General features: G+C 39.3%; 1 protein-coding gene across 1 annotated transcript; it reads right to left on the reverse strand.

Moving 5' to 3' along the window:
- Positions 1-480: 480 nt before the first annotated feature.
- Positions 481-4,602, reverse strand: NPVF (neuropeptide VF precursor). The gene is made up of 3 exons (XM_060627302.1): positions 4,465-4,602; positions 2,392-2,795; positions 481-532 (listed from the first exon to the last, which is right to left on the reverse strand). Exons 1-3 carry the CDS (start codon positions 4,600-4,602, stop codon positions 481-483), a joined length of 594 nt encoding a protein of 197 aa, XP_060483285.1.
- Positions 4,603-16,760: the final 12,158 nt, after the last annotated feature.

Consider the following 16,760-nt stretch of genomic DNA (forward strand, 5'->3'; position numbering starts at 1 on the left):
GGAGAAAAATGGGTGTATAAAAACATAATTTGTAAGTGATTTGTTATTCTGGTTCATATGTCAACCATATTACTCTCTTAAATTATTTAAATTTCATAATAATATTTGTCAGGTTACTCTTCTATTTAATTTTTTACTTCATTGTGGCTGTGTCCATGATATTTACATAAGATAGTGGTATAGCTTCAGCCTCCCCCTGCCCACCCACCCCCTTTCTCCCCATTACCAGAGGCTTCTTAAGTATTTGCAATGTTCTTTTTATTTAGACAAAAATTATTTCATTTTTACATTACAATATTATTTAAATTTTTTAAAATAACTTTTAAGATACCAGCTCTAGTGACAAGGAAAAATTGTTGTCAGTGATAACCCATCAAAAGAGTACCGTGACTCTTCCTTCATTGTTGTCGTCACTGTAGAGTTGTTTACAGATTACAGGCCACAGCTTTATATCATCTTTAGGGACAAGCTCCAAATCTCTTATTTTTCTTGTTTCAGTTCTGTATCGTCTATTTTCTTGAATCCCAGTCTCCTAAAATGTAAGCAGTACAACATGTTCTCATCCATCATAGCAATAGCATAAGTGCATATAAAAATACAAGCCATGGTCCTAACTGCTTAATTATACTTGAGTTGAATTGTGTTGCACTTCAAATGAGTGACATGTTGATGAGATCCTGAATTTGTAATGGGTACTCGGATTTACCAGCTTACCCTGGAATCACTTCTCTCCCTCCACACTGCCCCACTCGCAACATCTGGTTAGTTGCCAAATTCTACCCCTGTATATCTCAGGACCTCAGCAGAAATGTCAGTAGTTCTCCTTTTCTTTTTTAATGTTTACTTATTTTTGAAAGAGACAGAGAGAGAGAGAGAGCATAAACAGGAGAGGGACAGAGAGGGAGACACAGAATCCAAAGCAGACTCAAGGCTCCGAGCTGTCAGCAGAGAGCCCGACGCGGGGCTGGAACTCAGGAACAGCGAGATCATGACCTGAGCCAAAGTTGGACACTTAACCCACTGAGCCACCCAGGTGCCCCATCCCTTTCTTAATGAATAACATCCAAAGTCCTTTACTTGGCCCTGAGTTTGCACTGTCAGCTCTTAGCCCAACCTTGTCTCCTTCTTTCCTCTTTTCTTTGCACCCTTGCTTCTCTCACCAAACTGAACCTTAGCTGTGCGGGGCTCACCCTTGCTTTAGTACCATTGTTCACACTTCTCTTTTTGCCTGAAAGTATCTTCTCTTTTCCCACCTGTCTCTGAAGGTTCAAAACAGAGCCACCTTTCAAAGTCTAACTGGTGAAACTTTCTCAGAGTGCTATGTGTAGGAATACTCCCAGCACCGCACCCCCACCCCCACCCCCACCCCCGCCGGGCACAGTCTGTTGTGCCATGCTGTGGACAAAAAGCATGGAATTTATGGACCCCAAATTCTAGTAAAGGAGAAAATATGTCAGATGGCAATAAGAGCCACATAAAAAATAAACTAGGAATGTTCTGAAAAGGTCTCACTTATAAGGTGTCAGAGCTTGCTACCTGACTTTCTACAGGCCTTAAAGTTTCATGTTCTACTCTATATAAATTTTTTTTTTGTTTTTATATATACTCTCTACTAGAAAATAAGAGGGACACCTGGGTAGCTCAGTTGGTTAAGTGTGTGACTTCGGCTCAGGTCACAATCTCCCGGTTTGTGGGTTCAAGCAGGGCTCTATGCTGACAGCTCAGAGCCTGGAGCCTGCTTCAGATTCTGCGTCTCCCTCTCTCTCTGCCCCTCCCCAACTCCTGCTCTGTCTCTCTCAAAAATAAATAAACAATAAAAAAAATAAAAAAGGAATAAGAGGTAGCTTGTCTATTAATTTTATGAAACTCTTGCTTTTTGATTTGTGCATAGTAGATACTTCATAAATACTTATTAATACAATGATAGTAATAGCACTCATTTATAAAATGAGATCAAGAAAAAGAAAAAAAAATTGATTTAAAGTTGATGAAGAAAATCTTCTGAATTTGAGACCTGGTGTATTGAAATGGCATCCTGTGTACTTGCAGACAGTTCCCTCATATGGGATCTTTTACATTAGAGAGATTAAATGTTGGACAGTATGTCATAGGCTTAAATTCCCAATCCCGTCATCAGGATTTTCCTACTCAGTATGTGGCTATAGAATGATGAGACTGATGCCCACGTGTGGCTTAGGGGAAACCACCTCATTACTTTATACCTGTGGTCATGTTCTCAGTTCAGGTATTCATTTCCCTGTCTCTTTACCTTTTCCCTTCTAAGAAACTTAACTTTCTTAGAAACTTTTGAAAAGAGGTAATCCTTTTTAATGTTTCCGGACCAGCTATATATAACTGCCCATTCATTTTAACTGGTTTTCAGGTATTTACCATGGGTGTTTTTGATCAGGATTCTGGATTTCTCGGGGCTGGCAGTTCATGGAGTAGAGTAACTCACTGGCAGATGGTGAAAGCATGGATTGTTGGAGCAAATCACTCCGTGTCTTGGCGACGCTTTTGGCCGTTGTTCTCCCAAACCTTTGGGGCAGATTAGGAACATGTCTTGAGATACTTTCCTTTATATTTCTTCCAAATCTCAGGGGCAGGTTGGCCATTGCCCCAGTGCTTCTTTCGTCTTCCATGGTCCTCCCAAATCTCAATGGCAAATTGGCAGCTGAGTGTGGCATTTTGTTGACTGTGGGTGCACTCATCTTAATGACAGTTTTTGGACCCCAGTCTTGGAGCTCTTCAAAACTGAGACTTCTTTCCTTTTCTCCCTCAGGGTCTCCTTTAGGCTATGATTAGAAAAGAATATTAAAATAAGTTATTGTTTCAGGTAGTAGGTATAAACCCCAAATTAACTTAAGTCCAGACTTTGGTTTGCAGAATTGTTAAAGCTATAAACAAAGTTTGTGTTAATGTGCAGAATTTTTAAATAAAGCGTTCGCATTAGGCTTCTTAAAGCAATCTAGTTTCTCTGTCCCTGGACTATTGTAAGGCACGCATAAAATATTAATAAAAAACATATAGTGAATACAGCAATGTGTTTGAGCAGCAGGAACATAATAAAGTATTGAAATGAGGCAAAAGTTTATTTTGCTGAAGTTATTCTCTTTCAGCTTTTGATTCATGCCATTTATGAAATAGTTCATATATTTTTATATTTTGATTTTAGAGAAACCTTACACGGCCTCTTCATGTCTCTTGCTTCTCCTCTTTTTAAATGACAAAGTGGTGGATAAATGCAATGAGAGATGCTAGCTAGGTTTTGGGGTATAGCTAGAGGAGGCTCCACTGAATTTCTTTCTTACCTACTCACATTCAGAGCTCCACTCTAAAAGCATTGCTCAAGAAACTGATTGCATTTTTATTAGTATATAAGTTACATTTTTATTAAAGCAGTGATTGGTTTGTGGGTCACTGCACCACTACTCTACCAACTTTAAAGGAACCACTTAAGGGGTGCCTGGGTGGCACAGTCACAGTCTCACCATTTGTGAGTTCGAGCCCTGTGGCAGGCTCTGGGCTGAAGCTCAGAGCCTGGAGCCTGCTTCAGATTCTGTGTCTCCTTCTCTCTCTGCTCCTCCCCAACTTACACCCTGTCTCTCTCTGTCTCTCTCAAAACTAAATAAATATTAAAAAAAAATTAAAAGAACCACTTAAAATACAACAAATATTTAATTAAATTTAGCTTTCCCATGAAAATTTGTCCCTAAGAAGATTAAAAATTGCTTTTTAATGTTTATTTAGTTCAGAAAGGGTGGGAAAGGGGCAGAGAGGGAGGGAGACAGAATCTGAAGCAGGCTCCAGGCACTGGCTGTCAGCACAGAGGCTGACAAGGGGCTCATGACCTGAGCCGAAGTCAGACACTTGACCGACTGAGCCACCCACGTGCCCCCTTAAGATTTTTAAATGATCGTTTTTCTGATTGTAAAAAGTAATATGTACTCATTTCAGCAAGTTTGGAAAATGTATAAAAGCATAAAGAAGAAAATAAAAATAACTTGCAATTCCACCATCTAGGGATAGATATTTTACTTAGATGTAGATTTACCATAAACTTATCAGCTCATAATTGCTAGGTAGAAAATACAACCCTTGTATTTTTTTAGTTTATAGTTGAAGACCATTCAAATGTTCAGCTGAAGCATATCCAGATCTTATATCAGCAATTATTTATTACAACTGTGTACTTCTGAGTCCGTTGAAAATTCCTAATGCACCTTTATACTTGTTACATATCATACCCTGTACATAAATTGTCATTAGAGAGGCCAGGCTGTTTGCTGTTGTGTTAAAAAATACAAACTATATCAATGCACTGTCATGGGAAGCCTGCAGTTTGACAAACAACAAAGCACAAACTAGCTTATTCCTTACTCTTTACAAAATACAAAAAGGCATCAGATTTAGGACATATATATAGTTAATGCTAGTCATGTTAGATGGAGTTAAAAAACTTACCTCAGAATATTTGTCATAATTTTCTTTGCTGTGAAAACTGGACATCATTAATTCATCTGTACAAAAGATGCTTGATGTTAACAAGCTTGAAGTGGCTAAAGTCAATAAAATAAAGCATTTTGATGAAATAACTTTCATTTTGTTCAGAATCTAGAATTAAGTTTCTATGTGCAGCCTGATGTCTGCAAGATGGGGAATCGTGGTCTTTTTATACTGTCTAAAAACAAAGGAAAGATTGATTTAACAGTGAAACCAATCCCACATGTTTTAAGTACTAATATTAATTAGAGTGTTTAACTAAACTATGTATTTAAGGAATGTGGGTAATTCATTCTGGAAAAGACAGCTATGTTCCTGTTTGCAAATTCATTAACTTTGAAAATAATTTTCCTCATTATGAAGGAGTTTCTAATTAGATAAGTTTGGGGCCATGGTAATTAAGAGTCCGAACAAACAGAATGCTTCATTTCTCTGAGCGCAAATAAAAAATATTTTGGTGTTTGCGTCAATTCTTCAGAAGGAAAAAAAATAGTATTCAATACATGCGAGCTATCTTAAACAAAAAAAAAAACATTTTTTTTTTTACTCACACAAAAGAGTTAGGCATAGTAATTTCAAAATGTCAAAGAAAATTAAGAATGTAAAAAGAATTCTAAGTCACATAATACCCAAATAAATGCCATTAATTAACTTTTTGTAAAATGCTGTTTGGTTATGAAAAAGCTTCAGGAGTAAATGTCAGCTGCGACGTGAAAGGTGGGCATCAGACCATGTGCTAGGCGTTTTGACAAACTGGCTGTCTCAGGAGAAGCTGGAGGCAGTTCCAGGCCTTTTGTATTTGCCCTGTGGGCCTTATTTGGCAAAACCGTATAAATCACTGGGATTTTATTTCTGTGGTGCTGCTGCACCCTACCTTCCTCCTCAGAGCCCTTAAGAACCCTAGCAGAGGTTTGGTAAGTCACACACATGCTAATTTTGTTGGTCCCCTGGCCCATATTATTTAGGTAATCTCGCATTGCCACAGGCATACTGACATCATGGCATAAGAAAAGAATTTATAGAAATAAATGGCTATTTACTGAAATGCCAAAGCGAGTCTCTTTTGGAGCAGATGACTGGTATTCTTAAACAGCTGTCTTATCATGAGACTACCTAGGTTCTAGAGAAATCATTATTTATTCCCATCTGCCCATTCAGCCCTCTCAGGGAAAAAAAGACCTTATAGTGATTGATTTTTAGCTACTTCTAGATACAGACACTTAGAGGTGAATTCACAAAAGAGCAAATTATAAAATCACATCTTTTTGTGTCATGGATTGTACCATCTTGAGCCTCTTCCACAACCTACATGATTTGAGGTTTGCGATGGGCAGAAGTGAAGACCTTTCTCTATATTATAGATCTCCAGAATAAATTAGGAAGACAATGGTTAAACTCTTGAGTACCCCAAGGTCACACTTGCCTGCAGCTTCTCTTAAAGGCAGTTGACATCATTGGCCTCATTTGTTTTAGTCTGTGCTAGCCAAGAAGCCCCACAGTAGGAGGCAATTAATTCAATTCATAGTCTAGGGTTAATTTTGTAACACTGTTATTGGATTATTTGGGTTTAATTTCCCTGAGGATTTAATGCATTTCTCTTTCAAATTGTTCCTTTGCAAACTGCTGATGGAACTTCCTTTTTTTGTGGTCAGTAGATCCAAACTTTTGAGAAATGGGTGACGCAAGGAGCAAGTTATGTTGGCCGAGTTCACACCCTGGAAAAAGTGGAAACGGTCCACCTGGGTCTCTTTCAAAGTACGTTCTGTTATCTGGTTGTTTGAAATGTTAGCAGTGCATCCATTTTCAGTACTGCTACTTGAGGTTTTGACACATCTATTAGAGTTTTTCTGATTGCAGTCAGCATCTAGAGTAGCCGATATGACTAATTACTCCCCTGTCTCCACCAGGTTCAAACTTCCAAGTTTGGAGTATAATGAGAATTATCTTATTAATATAGGGCTTGGCACTTTTTCAGCCGTATTTTCAGTTAGCTTCGAAAATGTTGCTATAAAACAACATGACCTAACATACACAGTATGAAATCATCATAAATCTTTTGATGAAATGTGCTGCCACATACATAGTATATTTAGGGATTCTTGCTGAGACATGAGCATAAAAAAATGAAAAAAATCTATCTCCCGGACACGTGGCATTTACATACATGCTTCACTAAGATTTTAGGAACCTGAAATCAACTCACTTCTAAGCCTCTGTCTCCAGCTTGAACACTTCTGAGCTTTAGACCCCCCACATCCTTGGCTTCCGACCACCCAGTGCTGTTGGGATGCCCCACAGGCATCTTAAGTGCTGTATGTCCAAAGTGGAATTTATCTTTTTCATACCGGTCTCTCCTCCTATGTTTCCCATTTCGATGAACAGTATTCTTTCTGTCAGGGTCCAATCAGGAGATAGAAAATACATAGTAATTTGAACAATAGTTTGATTAATATAAAGCATTATTAATTATAAAGGGGATTAACTATAAAGGGGTAAAGAATACACTAGAGCCAAGGGAGAGTATCCAAGGAAAGGGCAAGCTGATTGGGATTCAGACCATATTGGAGAAAGTAAGGATGGCAGAGAAGTTTGCTGGGTCACCCCAGGCCAGAGCCTGTCTACACTCACAAGTGGGAGATACTCTTCCAGGGTGCAGATGGGCCAAGGCTGGGAAGGCAACTTCTGGGATATCTCTGAGACTCACTAGGAATCAACTCCACGGGGATGAGTGTTACCAGATGTCCTGAACATGCACCACGGGCAGCCATGTGTAGGAACAAAAAGAAGCAAATGGAAACCCATTTGAGCCAGAAAGGGAAATCCCTTCCTCCCATAGTACCCTTCTAATGCCTTTTACTAACAAAGCCTAAAATTATTATAGCCCCAAAAGATAAATGCTTACTGGGTCCATCTCTATTATCTCCGAGCGTGAAATGTGGAGTGGATTTGGAGCTGAAAGGCAATAAATAGATAACTGGCTCAGTCATCCACCCATAGGACCACTCCTAAATCCTTTGTGAGAACCATGACTATTTCCTCCCCGTTCCTCCCTCATCCCATTCTGTAGTTAATGAACAACTGTTTCTAGTTTTGAGCTTTATACTCAGTAATAATAGATAGTATTTTCTTGAGCACTTACCACATGCCAAGAACTGTCCTAAGTACTTTGTGAATTAACTTGTTTGTCTTCCACAATAATCTCATAAGTATTTACTATTATCATTATTCGTACTTTTCAGAAAGGAGGACTAAGGTGCAGAAGGGTGAAATAATTTTCTCTGTACATGGCAGGGCTGGGATTTGAACCCAAGCATTCCGAACACGTTCTCACTCTGCCACTCCACCCAGTCAAGCCTGGTCTTTTCTAGCTTCTAATTAATCTGTTCACCTCTCTCCATCCCCATTGCCATTACTCAGTTCACCATTTTCTCTTATCCCGATTCGATTCCTTGAACCTAATCAATGAAAATAATCCCCACCTTATCAATTCCATCAAACATCTCTTAATTGGAAGCATTTTTTCAGGATACCTAATTTCCTATAATATCTCCCCAACAACTGTCCCACAAATAACTATACCCCACTATCTGAAACTAACCTTTTTCTTGGTCCTGTCCAGTTCTTCCTCCACAGAGTAATCAGACATATTTTTACAAAATAGAACATATTTATGATTTCTTTTTTAAAACCTTTCAGTGGTTTGCCATTTTTCTTGGAATCACTTAGATAGCCCACTTTTCATTGCTAGTAGCCCTCTTACCTCTCCTACATCATCTCTCTCACCACCTCTGTGCTTTATGATAAACTTCTTTCCTTTTTTTTAAGTTTATTCTTTTTCTTTTTTCTTTCTTTCTTTCTTTTTTTTTTTTTTTTTTTTGAGAGAGAAAGCACAAGTGGGATAGGGGCAAAGAGAGAGAGAGACGGAGAGAGAATTCCAAGCAGGCTCCATGCTGTCAGTGCAGAGCCCAATGTGGGGCTTGAACTCACAAACTGTGAGATCATGACTTGAGCCCAGATCAAGAGTCGGATGCTTAACCTACTCAGCCACCCAGGAGCCTCTATGATAAACTTCTGTTTTCCAAATGGATGCGATTTTTCTTGCCTCCAGGCCTCTTGCTTATGATTTTCCTGTGCATGAAATATTCGTCTATTCCCCTGTCTCCTTCTTACACCTCCTCATTGTTTGGGTCTCAGCTGAGACATTACATGTTGTGAGAAGCCTCTCCTGACTTCCAGCTCCAATAAATGGCTCTTTGTTCTTCGCCAATTGTGGCCTTTTCATTCTGACTTGTCCTGTACTGTACCTTGGCCTCCCTCCTCCTATATTGTTCTGGAAACGTACATGAGGGCAGAGCCTTGTTTTTGCACATCACGGTGCTATTTCCATTGTCTATATCACAGATGCTCAGAACATTTTATTTCTAAATGAATGAATGTATTTTTCGTTGGTGTTAGGAATAGGAGTTAAAACTGAAGGTGCTTGTTAATTGTTTTTCCCAGTTTTGGCTGTTGACCAGAGTTTCCTCTTTACTGTGACTTATACATTTTTAGAGCTTAAGTTTGTTGGCTTATACTGAAATCTTACCATCTTAACATTCTCCCGGTGAGGGTTCACATCTAAAGCTTTCCCAGACTGAGACCCATACATGGACAGTCAAGTATAGGTAGGTTGAATGCAAGTATGTTTTATCCTGTTACAGTGCAATATGCAGTTTGATAAGTTCAATGTATTCTGATGGGTCTTGCTGTGTTACTGTGTCCAAACAGCAGGAAGGGTGTGAAAAGGGACTACTCAGCCCTAAGAGGGGCTTCCTGACCATGCTTCAGGGTCTTGCATTAGGCGGACTTCATAGGCTCCACTGACTGAGGGCAGAAAAGGGCTCTACTTTTCCATGCCCAATAGATGTCCCTGACCTTTGCCAGGCAGTTAGAGTAGGGGACAAATCATTTCTGCCAGTCAGGAACTGAGGTGATGTGAGTTGGGTTTAGGACTTTGTAATGTCCCGGTTTATCTGCCCCTCTAGGAAAATATTTAAAATACGTGGTTGTTTTTGTGCCATGGGCTGCAAGTTTTTATTGCAATTTTTATACAGAAGAGCTACCTTCCTCCACACATTGATCCATGCCCCCTAAGGCCATGGTGATGTCTGCCAAAGAGGTATTGAATATTAATATACGGAAGAATTTTCTTATACAACCCTGTTCCTCATCCTCACCCAAGCAGTTTATTTTCAGGGCATTTATTTACCTTCTTACAGTTTCTTTCTTTCTTTCCATATAAGCAGAGTCCAATTGTTGTGCTATGCACAAGAATTTATGGCATTATCGTATTATTTTCATTGCATGTTTGCAAAGTATTTTGTAGCCATTTGTTAACGAATTTCAGGCCCCCTTTAGAGGTGGGTGATGGTATTACTGTATAATACATCTCAGTCTATTGTGTACAAAGAGAAAGAAATGTCTGCCTTGGTTCCAAATAAAATTGTCCTATGCAAATTGTATAAAATTACTGTTTTAAAAATGTGTGGTGGTGCCTTTGTTTCAAGATTTATGAGTGGCTTGTTATAATGAGCATGTCATATTTTGATGGCAGGATTGTATTTACTTCTATGCTTTTTATTATGACAGATTACAATGCCAGGGCCTTGCAAGGTGCTGATGTGAACATGAGACAAAGATTATCCCTCCATGTAGTAAAAGCAGCTGAAATTCAATTCTAGTTGGAGTAACTTAAAGAATCAGTTTGTACAAGAATACACATTAAGTAATTATAAAAATTAATTCAAATGATTTATTCTAGAAGGTTGATTAAATGGCAAGTTCCCTATGTCTAAAGGATATATTTTAGAACAATGTACTGAACAAACTTTTCAGTATTAAATCTTTCAAGTGATATGGAGTGGTAATGTTTTAAAGAATTTTTAAAGCAGTTGTGCAAGGCTGATTAGGAAGCGGCCGGTCTACAACACAGCTTTCCAATTCAAGCTTTTACGCTTTTTAATGTTTCATTTTTATTGACATTTTTTTCCTTGCAGGAAAAATGTGTGATTTTTACTGGCCTGGCAGGGGGTTATGGTACCTCTTGCCAAAGTGTCAAGAAAACTCAGAATGCTCTACATGAGGGACAAAGACCAGATGTTTAGTTAAAACAACACATAGCTTTTATACAAATATAGGTAATGGAAACCAAGACCTTTCCTGGGATTTTTTTTTTCTCTTTTTTGGGCCAGTTTTGCCTTTGATATTTTTAAAATAAGCAAGCAGCCATCTTGTTATTCCAAACTGAGCAAAATAATTTAGTTTTTCACAAAGTGTGTGCCTTTTCAGTATCTTGTTTTTGTTTTATCTATGAAGGATTCTGCTCTAAAATGTGGAATGTGTTCTTCTAATAATAATTTGCTTTAATGAAGAGAAAAGTCACGACTTTTAATAGTTTCAGAAGGACCTAGCCTAATCCACCAGCCTGATTTTTCCATTAGCCTGAACACACCTTCACTGGGGAGGAAATTTTGTTACTTAAACCTACATTGATAGGAGTTTTGGAGGATGTTTATAAGCACAACTGTTTTCTCCTCTCAAAACAGGAATAAGGACAGATGAGTAACTAATAAAAAATGAGTGTCATCGCTAAATGTGGGTCTTTCTAGATGCTCTTTCATCTCTGATTAAGAGATGATAAGGGGGCTACTTGAAATGTACATGTGAATGGGTTGTTGCCTGTTTCTCTTTGATTAGGGATCATGTGTTTTCTGTGCTCCTGAGTACTATTGCTAGGAGTTTCTCAAAGGCCCACCGAAGCCATGTAGTTGCCATTGTGAGCAGAAGCTGGCCTGGCTCTGACCACCCTTGCATTAACACACTGGCACTTTGACTTTATTCTTTTCTGTTACCAGTTGTTTGGCTTTGGCCATTCTGCCTGCCTTTCTGTTCTAGATCTGAGCTCATGTGGGTACCTCATACTAATGGGCACCTGTATCCCTTAGATCACAGGGGCTGGATTTCATTACTGAGGAGTGGTTTGCACTTTCCTTCGACACTGGTTTTATTGGACCCTCAAAAGGATGTGTCCACAACATAGCCAGGAATTACAGGGTGGCGTTCTGCTGGTTAAACTCAGCTGATTCCATGATAAATAAAACTCAACCAATTCCAAGCAAGCAAACAGAAAAAACCCTCAGTCAAATAGTTGTCTTTGGGGGAAGCACTTAAAAGCATACTTTTAAACCTGTAGTGACTTGGGGTATCAATTTAATTAAGAGAAGATTTTTCTGACAACCTCCTGATTCTAAAAGGTGAGATCTAGACAGAAAATTCTGTACTTACTGAGATTCAATGAGCTAAATAAATGTTAATGTAATCCTATTAAATACCTAATGGATTTAATTTTATACTGGGTTTTATACCAGATGAGTTGAAGAAATCAGGTATTTTCCCCTTGAGAAACAATAATAAAGAAAATAGACAAAGCTGGTAAAGGTTTTAGAACATATTTAGATGTGCAAGCAGGCATATCATATCTAGGGACAATGGTTTATCATAGACACAGGCTTGAATGACCAGAGCAGTTTCATGATGGTGGGATTTGGCTGATGGGCCCTGTTGGAGCCCTGTCTGATTCATTGGTAAGGGGTAATCGATGATCCATACTCTAGAAGCATCCAGCTAGGAGACTGATGTGGATCTTTCAGTGAATACCATCTCTGTCCTTACCCCATTCCCTAATCTCTAGATCTGTCCTTCCTATGCTTCTATATTCTTTGGGTTGATTTGTTACTTTAAATTTACCACTTCAAAACTTCCCTTAATGAATATCTTAACCTGATCCAACTTGGATAAAAATAACTAGGAAGAAGGAATCCTTGAATCCTGGGCATGGTGAGGGATGCAAACGGAGAGAAATCACTGTTGACTTGCTTTGGATTTCCCTGCCTATTGAGCAGTTTCCTATTCTTGTAAATGTTTTGTAGTTGAAGCTTTTCATATAGGTACAGCTGCAAAACTAGGCTCTCCTTTACCTGATATATTACTCAGAGCTCCTTGGTTGCACATAACTGAAATTTCTAATGTGTTTAAGCAAAGTGGAGAATTTATTATGAGGATATGGGGATGTCTTATGAATGGGATTGGGGCCTATAGAACATCTGGAGCCTAGGACTCAAATCACCTTTGGGGCTTCCTCCTGGATTTTCATTTCTTCTCTCAGTGCATCAGTTTCATTATTCCCTCCTACTGCTGTCTTGATTTTTCCACCTCTCCGCCCATTTGTTAATGCCTTCTGAGTTTACACATCCTCAATTTCAGCCTCCTCATGAGAAGCTGCTTTATCTCAGTTCCAGATTCAAAATTACCAGGGAAGGATTCTGATTGGCCCAGTCTAGGTAAGGTGCCCCATCCCGAACCAATCATTTATGGCCAGGGATGGGTCACGTTGCACCAGTATTGAAGATCCTATTGCACACCTGTGTAAGAGTTGAGGGTGGGTGTTGCTACTGGGAAGGCAATACAAAAGTGTCTAATGTGGCTGGGTAGATACAGTGTGAGGGGGAATTTGGACTCTTCTCTTCCTGAAACCAGTTCCCCATGCAGGGGAAAACTGCTTCCCAAGCTGGTGAAAAACTTAGGTGCTGAGTTACAGCCGGAGGACAACTTGACCATTCTATTGGTGGGCATTTCTCTGTTTTTCTTTAAAGATGTTGACGAGGTCTCTATCCTGGCTCAGTGATACCAGTAGACAGTGCCTTCATCTGTGCCATCTGGGCCTTTGTTTTCGCCAGCAGGTGTTCTTGTGAGATATTTTTGTGGCTCATGTGGGGCTTTGATGGTAAAAACAAAACAAAACAAAACAAATTCTAGATCTTCTTCCCCAGGGGCAGCTGAGGGCACAATTCCCAGCTATTTCTCCATGTATCCATCAAAAGCAGTGCCAACTTCGAGAGCCTGTAAGACTCCCTTTCTCCCCTGGCAGGTGAGAGCCCTGGCTCAGGTGTTTCTCTTTGGCATTTGGAGGCACTCCTGTTTCCACCATTATGCTCAGCACAAGATATGAAGCACTGTCCTGAGAATTTCAAGACCAGGTGGTTTGGTCCCTAAATGGTCCTAAACTCTTTTTAACTTGGGCCTCTTTGCTAAATGTTTCACACCCTTTATTTTTCTGTGGTGATACTGGCTTGCTTCATTTCTTCCCACTGAGTTTACTAAGGTTGAGTGAATTCTATGACCCAGAGTAGAGTGGTTCATTGCTTTTTGAGCAAGGAAGTTTATTTTTCTATTAGGTTGGCAGATTTGCCATTCTCTGTCTGACACTTGGGTAATCTTTGGAAACCCTCCAAAATTCCCTTTCCTTAAATAATGAACTTTCCTTAAATAATAGATTGGTAAGGGTTATTTTGGAGATACTAAAAATAAGACTCTTATTCCAACTAGAAGCATATATTCTTTTGATAATTAGCTTCATTGTTCTATGTCAATTTTTTGACAATATTTACATTAAATTGGAAGTAGTAATAATGGGACATCCTAGTTCAGTCCTCCAAGTATATCTGTCTACAATAAAATATTTTCTTTCAGTGGCAGAAAGTATTTTAGAAGTGTTCATTAGAACAATTTGATAACCGTGTATCCATTATTAATAACTCAAGACAGGGAATTACATGTTACGTGACTCATGTAACCAATAAGGAAGCTGCCATTTCCATAATTATAAAGAATTCATACCACATCCATTTCACTATTCTGTATCATTTGACCCATTTATGGCTCATTTTGAAAGAGGAAGATTAAAAAATTTATAAAGTTATTCGAATGAAAAATCTGCCAGGTAATTTCTCCTTTCTACTGCTTGCAGTAGGTGCTCTCCTTCTAAGAGGCTGGAACATTTGGTTCTACACCCCTCTCCTCTAACTACACACTAGTAAAGGAAGTTCAGGATCCTCCTCTGTCGCCCCCCCCCCCCCCCCCGGAAGCCTTTTGAGGGGTGGATTCTGAAAAAAGTTGGAGCCAGGGAGGATGGTCTGGGTTGGCCACATTCTGGAACAAATGAAAGGTGTGGGGTGAAGGGTAGCTAGTCAGTGTCCATGTGCTCTCCGTTCAGTTGCCCGAAGTTTCTGAATGACTCATTTGGGAAAAAAGTTGAGCAAATGCTCAGCAGGGCTGGCTGAGTCATCAGCTCCAAAAATTCCTCCAAAATATTGGTTACTGATCACAGCTACCTCTCTGCTTTTATTCTCCCTACCCTCTAGAGTTAATTGTGGGGTAGAAGAAAGAGGAAGAGTGAGGTGGTCTGGGAGAGAGGAGAGCATAACTGGAAGGCTGGTAGAAGATGAACTTCTATATTCAAGGTTTTTTCTGGCACAGAAGAGAGAATCGGGGCAAGTGAATAATTCTGCATGTATCTTTTTTTTCCCCCCTCACTCCCCATCCCAAATCTCAAAAGTAGTTGAATTTGGAACTTATTGTAATTAGGGTCAAGGAGACCCCCAGATTTTTGTCACACCTGAGAACCTGTGGCAGCACTGTTCTTAACACAGGGCAAATTAGTACCACGAGACTCTAACTCCTCTCCCACGTGTTCTGATTGCATCACCCTCTCTCCCTTTGGTCAGGCCTGTGAACAACAGTTGCTGAAGTGATTTTGATGCAAAGTGACATTTGCAGACTGTGGCCACCGACCAAAGAATCCGAGCTAGAGTATCCAACATTTTACAGGCTACAAAATCTAAGCTGGCCAACATTTATTGCTTGTGCTAGCAAATCGAGCCAAGTTTCCTAAGCCTACAGAGCAGACGCCTTGCTGCTGCTGATTTTACTATCAGCAAACAAAAGGGAAATAGGAAATAATACAGAACAGTTGAATGAGAGCACTTGCAAGAGTGATACAGATTCAGGTAATCTGAAGAGAGAGGGACTTTCTTTTTAATAAAACCCAAAAGGACGCAGTTTGCACAGAAATAAAATGAAAAAAAAAAGTAATGTAGAAGAAGTTTTAGCAGAGTTTCTGCACTGGTCTCCCAGGATGGCAGTGATTTACATATTAAGGCAGCCACCAGGGAACTGTTAAAAACTCTCTAGGGAAATTTCCAGTGTGATGGATAGAACTTTAATATTAATATAGGATTCATCATGATAATGTAAGTCATAGATCTAAAGTTCCCTTCATCAATTGGATCAGCCCTTTCCCAGCCTATTATACAGGTGGTACATGCTTTAACTAGTGTCATATAACAGGCCTGGAGTCTTTCTTTATCTGTAGTGTCTGAAGTTCTGTTCACAGAAACAGTGACCCAGTGAGTCCATTCATCTTTTACTATGTTGTCTAGACTATCTGCATTTCTCCTCCCTTGTATTAATATTTACTACTTCTTAAAATATACATAGTTATACTTTTTTTTTCACAAATAGAAAAAGCGTAATTCAACACATACCTGCAGTGAGTATAAAGGGAAGATCTGATTATTAATCTATTTGTTGATCATTATACAAAGAAGAAAAGTGATTTCCGGGTTGCTATTTGGTCTAGTTATTTCAGACATAATTACCAATCATATGCATATGTATTATTCAGTCATTTTCCTCTGGGTTTTCGGGTCTTCTGACACTGACACCAAACAAAATGGTGGCATAGCCTCTCTAGAATTCTATAAGACAATGGCAGCCTTCAGCAATGAGAATGATTGTAGTGTTGATAACAGTCATAATAAATGTTAAGATTTGTCTGCTGCTTTACCCAATAGGGATTTGAACATTCACTTGTGCAGCATACAATCACTTTTTCTTATCTTAGTCTAAAACACACATGAAAATAAATCCATTAGTACAGATTGTGAATATAAAGTGTATACACAGACAAGTAGACCCTCAAATTCTATCAAGAAAAGGGGGCTTTCCTGGGTGCCTGAGTGGCTCAGTCAGGTAAGCATCCGACTATGGCTCAGGTCATGATCTCTCGGTTTGTGGGTTCGAACCCTGCATCAGGCTCTGTGCTGACAGCTCAGAGCCTGGAGCCTGCTTCAGACTCTGTGTCTCCCTCTCTCTTTTCCCCTCCCCCACTCAAATTCTGTCTCTCTCTCTCTCAAAAAATAAATAAACATTAAAAAAATTTTTTTAATTAAAAAAAGAAAAGGGGTCTTTCCTTCAGCCTGGGAATCATTGAGCATTATGTCCCTCCTTTCTGGATTACTGTAATACTCACTGACTCCACTACACCCCAGTTCCATACCCATAGAGTAACCAGTGTTCACACTTGGGTGTATCATTTCATG

This window comes from Panthera onca, chromosome A2 (assembly GCF_046562875.1).
Source record: "Panthera onca isolate mPanOnc1 chromosome A2, mPanOnc1 haplotype 2, whole genome shotgun sequence".
NCBI lineage: Eukaryota > Metazoa > Chordata > Mammalia > Carnivora > Felidae > Panthera > Panthera onca.